The following is a 7,277-nucleotide window of genomic DNA, read 5'->3' as shown; positions in this document are numbered from 1 at the left end:
ATTCTGGGCCAGACTCCCGAGAAGGCCTACCAGATGGCAGGCAGCCTCTGCACCCCCAGATGTAAACCAGGCCCACGCCGACCTGGAGAGGACCAGCTGACTTCGCAGCAATGCTGCCTTCTATGACAAGTTCGCGAACACCGGTTAAGTGAAATATGTGGCAGTGCCTTTTTTCATAAAGAATTAAACCTCCCTCCACTATTATACAATTATGTATTGTCAAAGAGTCATTACCTAATTATCAGTTATTTCACATTGATTCTGCTCCAACATGTGCTTTCACTACACATTGTATTTTGTGGTTTCATTAACTACTTAATTATCTGCCCAACTGCCAAATACAAGATTGTACAAAGATTTGGTGGCATAAATTAAGAACCAATTAAGTAATTTCACTAAGTCTCACTATTGATCAAAGGCTGGAAAAATATGACTGTAAAAGTGCTAACCTGTAAAGATGGGCACTGTGCCTTTTCTCTCTTCCCTGGGTCACAGAACTGCCATCTCCTTCCTAAGGTGGGTCGAATCTGACTAGAAGTACATGTCTATCTTACTGTGGTATGGTATTTTGAGATTTGGCACAAGATCACAGTCTTGGCTTCTCAGACCTGAGTTCATATCAAGTCCTATTTCTATGACTTCACTTTGAATAACCTCAGGGCAGTTCACCTAAGCTTTCTGAGCTACCGTTTCCTTCAGCTGTCACACAAGGGCACCTCACAGGGACACCAAATGGACAAGTTCCCAGCTTTCCCACCCTGACAGGGAAGTCGTTTGTCCACAGGGACGGCCAGAGTCTCAACATCTAGCCTTTTCATTTGAGTCTGCTGGTAGAATTGCCGACTTGAAATTGCAAGCTCCAGGCAGAGTAAGGAGACAAGTGGCAGAGGCAGCTGTTTCTGCGCTCCAGCTGTTGAAGTCCTGCTCTCACTGTGGAGCGGCCTTCAGCTTCCCCCAAAGAAACCAGGGCTTACACAGACTGGCGCGCTCTATACAAATGGCACTCTCCTGTGTTTTGCTCTGCTAGGGAACTGGGAAATGTGTATGTGCATGTGTGTGAACACGCGCATGCGCCCTCATGCATGCAGGCACTGGGGCTTGAACTCAGGTCCTCATGCTTTTGTGCTTGGCTTTCTCACTCCAAGCTGGTGCTCTACCACTTGAGCCATGCCTCCACTTCCAGAAATGTACTTTGGATTCATATGTATTTGCTCAAAGAACCCAAGTCCTTTCTGCCCCATGTCTTCACTTCTCGCTGGGAGCACTTAGGGTCTTTCTCCTCTCTAGGAAGAGCCCACAGGCCCCCATGTTCCTGCCTGGACAGACAGGCAGAGAGGCTGCACTGCAAAGGGCATTTGGAGGCACATACAAGGTCTTTTCTCAGTCACAACATCGTTTCCCAGAGTAAAAGCACAGCCTCCAAAAGGCAGCATTAGCTGTCCCAACTAGCAATTAAAGAAATAAACTGCTGTTTTAGTCATTTGGGTGAGTCACAGCAAAGGATCTGAATGTCTTTCCAGAGCAGAGCAGGAGCTGCGTGAGGCTCTGTGGCTGGCAGGCGCCCCACGCAGGCTGCTCAGTGCTGCGCTGGCACTCACACAGGGGATGCATTTGGGATAATTAGGAAGCACAAAACCACTCACGCCCTGCTCTGGGAGGCAAATGCCAATCCATTGTACTGGTGACTAGGATAAGGTTTTACTGTGGCTACTGCTACCCAGCAGTCCACCCTCCCTAAAGCAATGTGGTCACATCCTTTTCCTCCAGCGCTTCCCGGGGTGGCACCTTGGACGCATCTTTTCTTCCAGAGGGCTCTGATTCAACCTTCTCAAACTGGACTTTCGCTGTCCAGTGGGGTGGCCACCACAAACCCTGAGACCGTGCCACAAAGTGCAGCTGCCAGTGGCTCATGCCAATAATCCTAGCTACTCAAGTGGCTGAGATCTGAGGATCACAGTTCAAAGCCAGGCTGGGCAGGAAAGGCTGTGAGACTCTTACCCCCAATTAACCACCAAAAAGACAGAAGTGGAGCTGTGGCTCAAGTGGTAGAGAAATCCTCTTGAGCAAAAAAAGTCCAGTGATAGCATGCAGGCCCTGAGTTCAAGCCCTAGGAATGGGAAAAATACAAACCAACCAACAAAAAAAAGAGATGGAATTTCCCCTTGGCACCCATATCCCAGACACATGCACTGTAACAAGGCCCAGCTCACAGCATCTACATGGTGTGTATACAGTACAGCACTTGCTGACTTTTCATAGAAACAACACAGACCCAGGCTGAGCATGTGTTTCAATGGGAGATGCTCACCCAGCATGTTCTGAGGGCTTGGGTTCAATGTCTAGCACCACCAAAACCCCTAGGGCTCCCCTACCCTATTACAGGCGTGCTCATCTGCCAACTAGATAGACTCAAAGCAAGAACAAAAGGACTCCAAAAACTCTTACTTCAAAGCTGTCTCTACTACCTGTCCTGGAACAGAAAGCTTTAGAAAAGTTATTGTTTTAAAGTCAGTAAATGTCATCCCCTCCAATATCCCCATTAACTAGATACCAAGAGAAACTTGGTCTAAAACACTGGCCCAACCTGAGTGTATTCTAAAGTAGAAACACAGGTAGAAAAAAAAAGAAGGAAAAAATACTCAACAGAAACTATTCTTTAAAAAAGTTTAACAGGGCTTATGTCAGATAAGAAGACCATAGGTAGAGTTTTTTCTACTTTTATTTTTCAAAAATTTTAATGTAAAAATGTATTTGTTTACATAAAAATACTTATCTGGGTAGCAACTGAGTATTTCAAGAAAATTCCATGGACACAATTTTTTATCCATTCCCACAGTGAAGTTAAGGCGTTTGATAAGAGGGCTAAGGGTGCCCCCCTGTGGCGGCAGAAGGAAGTGCTGCTGGCCAAGTAAGAGGCTCCAACAACCACTCAATTCCCTTTCTTAAAAGACCTCAGGCATTCCACAGGCTTTTGCATTTCTTCCACACCTGGCATCTTTGTTGTTTTTTTCACAGGCTTGAAGATGGTATACTCACGTGATAAGCTTTGATTTCCATAAAAAAGAGAGGTTTTATGCTTGTATATACTAAAGCCATCAATATGAACCCTTAAGATTAGCTCAAACTCCTCCACAGAGCAACCAGACATGCCAGGGCAGGCAGCAATGCTTACTGTGGGAACTGCTGGGCAAGGATGTGGGGTGAAGGAACCAAACTGATGAAACCAAAGCAGATCCCAAAGAACAAAAGCAGCTTCAGTTCACCCTGGTAAACAAGCTAGGCCTCTGTTCCCATTTTAGCTATCAAGACATCAGAAGCCAATGCCAGGGGTCAGAATCAAATTTAAGAAAATTCCACCAAGATTTAATTTCATACCAATCCACCAAGACCAACATGAAGCTGACCTCAGACACTTAAGAAGGCTGTCATTCAACACAGTGACACGTGAGTCAGTAACCTATTTGTTTAAATGATTTCTTTCCCTATTTCAGAGGAATATGCCACCACACACATCCCATGACTAGAAATCCATGCAGAATGCAAACAATCTCTATAATGTTCTCAGTGTATCTCAAGAGACAGTTGGAGAAATAAACTGTTCTTCTCAAAGAAGGAAATGACATCCAAAAGTGACAAGGCACTCATAGCTCTAGCTTTTCAGATTGTGGACATCACCCTTGTCATATTTCTTTTTTAATTCTAGGATCATTACCCTAACACCTGCAGAACTTCCACAACAAGCTTAAACCTGGAGCACATAAGGACTCAGACCCAATTTGAGTTTCCAGCCACACACACTGTTCTCTGAAAATCCCTACAAGTAGGCAAAAAGGTTGATTCTCTGCCTGAGGACCTTTTCAACAAGCAAGCAGTGTAAATACAACACTATTGTTGTAACATATGAAAGCACTTGCTAAATGAAGATCAAACATACTGTGAAAGTATGGTCAGTTTGCCTGTCTTCTCTAGATCACTGGCCCGCAGTGGTTGTGCTGGAGAAGGCCAGACCTTGGGGGATTTTTCCTAGGGCTGGCATTGGACCCAGGGCTGAATGCATGCTAGTCAAGCCGTCTACCTCTGACCCACATCTCCAATGCATTTATTCTAAATCTTTGAGCATGTTACTCTTCAATAACAATAAACAGTAAACACTTATTGACTACTTACTGATGGGTGCCATGTAACTCAAGGATCCTAAAATGTCGTTAAAAAAAAAAGCTAGGTCTGGGCCCCATATACAACCCAAATATGGCATTCAAAGGGAGGGAGTGTAACAGAGCTAAACATAGAGGCAGGAATCCAAGGCCCTGGATGGAGGAGCCCCACACTGTGCTGAATCTTGACTCTGTGGACCCTTGATGGGTTTCCTCATCCTGTTGAATGGCAGGGCTGGAATTGTGGACACTTTAAATGGATCACTGATCCCGCTTTCCTGTCATGGGACCACTCCTTCCACTCCTCCCCAGAAGAGGTTGTGAACACACATATTTTCAAGTAGCTTTCAGAAGTAACTGCAGGAGGAAGCCAGGTGTGGGGGCTCACACCTGCAATCCTAGATACACATGAGAATCATGCAGGGCTGGGGACTGAGCCCAGGACTTTACACGCACACTAGGTGAGTATTCAACCATGGAGCTGTAGACCTTGTTCCCTTTCTCATTTCTATCACCAACCACTTACCCACTCAGAGCCGAGAAAATATCTTCCCTAACCCCAAGACCCAAACAGGATTGACAGTTTTCAAGTCTGAATGTTCTTATATTAAAAACAAAACAAGCTCCACTTCACAGGTTGAAACAAAAATCACAAAGCAATACAACTGCTACAACTGGTACTTTCACCGGGGTGGAGGGGGGAAGGAGCACTGGGACATCTCAGTCACATAGTGGAATGTCGCTTACCTAATTCTGCATCGGAAATGGGCAACATCCAAGCAGCATCAAGCCAGGAATGCACCGTTCCTTAGCATTCCCCAGACGAGCCCTTCTGCCTGGCCTAACTAATGCTTCTCTCCTTGACTCTCCTGCAAACTATTATGGGGCCAGCTCCTCTGGGGTCTGCATAGAGCTAACCAGTCATATTTACTCAGCTTCAGTCTTGAAGGTGACTCTAGAGAAGGCCTTCTGGGCCTCAGCCCCACTGGACTGCCTCCCGTAGAGGATGAGAGCTCCAACCCTCCTTGCACTCTGGGTGATACTGAGCCTGACATCCCTTCTGAGTTTACTGATAGCTTTTTGTTGTTGACAATCACAGTTCTTCCTGAATGTTAATCAACCTATGACTTAAGAAGTTGGGGAGGGGGCTAAAATTGAACTGGTTTCTGCTTTTTAAGATGATATTATAGTGCAACTAGTGGTCCAGGGGTGAAAGTTCTGCTACCCCTCAGGTTCCTCCAAAGTAGGCTGTTTCACAGATCTCTTTTCTCTCTTTCCCTGTCTGTGCTGAAGATTGACCCTAAGGCCTCCAGCATGCTAAGCACACACTCTGCCACTGAGTTACACTCCCAGCCCCAAAGACACTGTGCAAGAACTTTGGAGTTAACTGGCAACAAGCCTGAAAATTTGGTTACGGATATAGGTACAGAGCTGGTTCATCAAATCCCTGTTCTGGCCCGCAACCCAATGCATTTCAACTAATGCGTCATCCACTTCCTTCTTAACTTTGATCAAGCACTTGAACAGGTACGGTCCAGCTGCTCCTTGGAGGTGCTTCGCCTTCTCAACCAAGGCACTGCCCAACTGCTCTGAAGCCTCTTGGTCCTGGGCTCCATTGCTGGAGCCTGTGCAGCTTTCCACAACGGCCATCCCTCCCCTTTCCTCACTCCTTTCATCCTCCATGGCTTCTGGGATTTCCTCTTGGGACAGGGACTCCTGGCTTAGGCAGTGGCCACCCACAGTGGTAGATTCGCCTTCAGGCAGAGCAGGCCCACACAGGTCACCCTCCTGGGGGCCCTGGGCCACATCTTGGCTGCTGCCTGGCTCTCTAGGGGTAGCCTTTTTCTCTTCCAAGGCCTGGATGACGTCCTCAGGGGCTCGAGGAACCTCCCTCAGCTGTCTCACTCGCTCTCTTTTCCTTCTCCTTAAATGAATCCACGAGTTTTCTATGGCTGTCAGGAACAGGCTCACTTCTTCACTTCCACAGGGAACTCGTTTGTGCTGGACCTAAGTGGAGACAAACAGGATTTTACAGGAAAGCTCTGGTCCCTCCTTGCCAAACTCCTTAAAAAAGAGAGTGCTGAGGAACTCTCATCGCGTGCTTGCACATACCTTCAGGTCAGTGAGAATCTTCTCTATCCAGGTGGTCACAACCACAATGCCCTCCACTGTCTCAGAGCCCAAAGAGGACAATTTCAGGGCTAATTCTTTCATCATAGACTCCAACACTACAAAGGTAATGGGTTTCCTTGGTTTTTCTAACTTCCTTCGTTTGCTTGGTGGCGACTGAAAGAAAAAAGAAGGAATAGAGTAGGAAGTTATACAAATAATTAAATGCCATGCACTGTAAGGAGCTCAAGAAGGGAGGAAATCTCTACAACTTCGGCTCTCAATCACGAAGCCTCTGCACGTGCTAATTTTCAGGACTCAGAATAGCCCTGCAAGGTAATTTTGCCATTTTCCCAGTTTACAAAGGGAAATACCATCAGAGACCAGCTCTATGTGCCATTATAGCTCAGATGACGTAACCAGTAATGGCACAGGTGGGGCATGAACCCCCAGCCCAAATTCCTTCCAATCATACCCACCTGGTTGTGTTCTGACCAGCAGTACGAACCTCTGCTAAGGGCTGAACAGCCTTCCGTCTCTGCTGTGCTGAAGCAGGCCTGGCCCGCAACTCAAGCACCTGGATTGCTATGTTCTTTTCCAGTAAAAAAAAAAAAAAAATGGGGGGGGGCGGGGGGCTGGGAATACAGCCTAGTGGTAAAGTGTTTGCCTAGTATACATGAAGCCCTGGGTTCAATCCCTCAGCACCACATATATAGAAAAAGCCAGAAGTGGAGCTGTGGCTCAAGAGGTAGAGTGCTAGCCTTGAGCAAAAAGAAACCAAGGATGGTGCTCAGGCCTTGAGTTCAAGCCCCAGGACTGGCAAAAAAAAAAAAAAAGAAGAAAAGAAAACCTGCACAGTATAAAATCCCCAGTTTGCAGCTGAGCAATGTGAACTGCAGCAGCCTGTGCGCTCACATGCTAAGAGTGAGCAGGGACACTGAGACAACATGGGTTGAAGAGTAGGGCTACAGCCCCCACCTTGGGCTGAGGGCAGGCCAAGCCCCGGGCTGGCTG

General features: G+C 46.8%; 1 protein-coding gene across 1 annotated transcript in view; it reads right to left on the bottom strand.

Moving 5' to 3' along the window:
* Positions 1-2,701: 2,701 nt before the first annotated feature.
* Mettl16 (methyltransferase 16, N6-methyladenosine) overlaps positions 2,702-7,277 on the bottom strand; it is a 52,433-nt gene continuing 47,857 nt past the window's right edge. The window contains exons 9-10 of the mRNA XM_048365369.1: positions 6,267-6,440; positions 2,702-6,161 (exon numbers count right to left, since the gene is read on the bottom strand). Of these exons, the coding sequence (XP_048221326.1) occupies positions 5,538-6,161; positions 6,267-6,440 (798 nt within the window). The 3' untranslated portion in view covers positions 2,702-5,537. The remainder of the gene's footprint in view (positions 6,162-6,266; positions 6,441-7,277) is intronic.

This window comes from Perognathus longimembris, chromosome 17 (genome assembly GCF_023159225.1).
Source record: "Perognathus longimembris pacificus isolate PPM17 chromosome 17, ASM2315922v1, whole genome shotgun sequence".
NCBI lineage: Eukaryota > Metazoa > Chordata > Mammalia > Rodentia > Heteromyidae > Perognathus > Perognathus longimembris.
The sequence above is the reverse complement of the archived record's forward strand: the minus strand, read 5'-3'. Positions and strand labels throughout refer to the sequence as shown.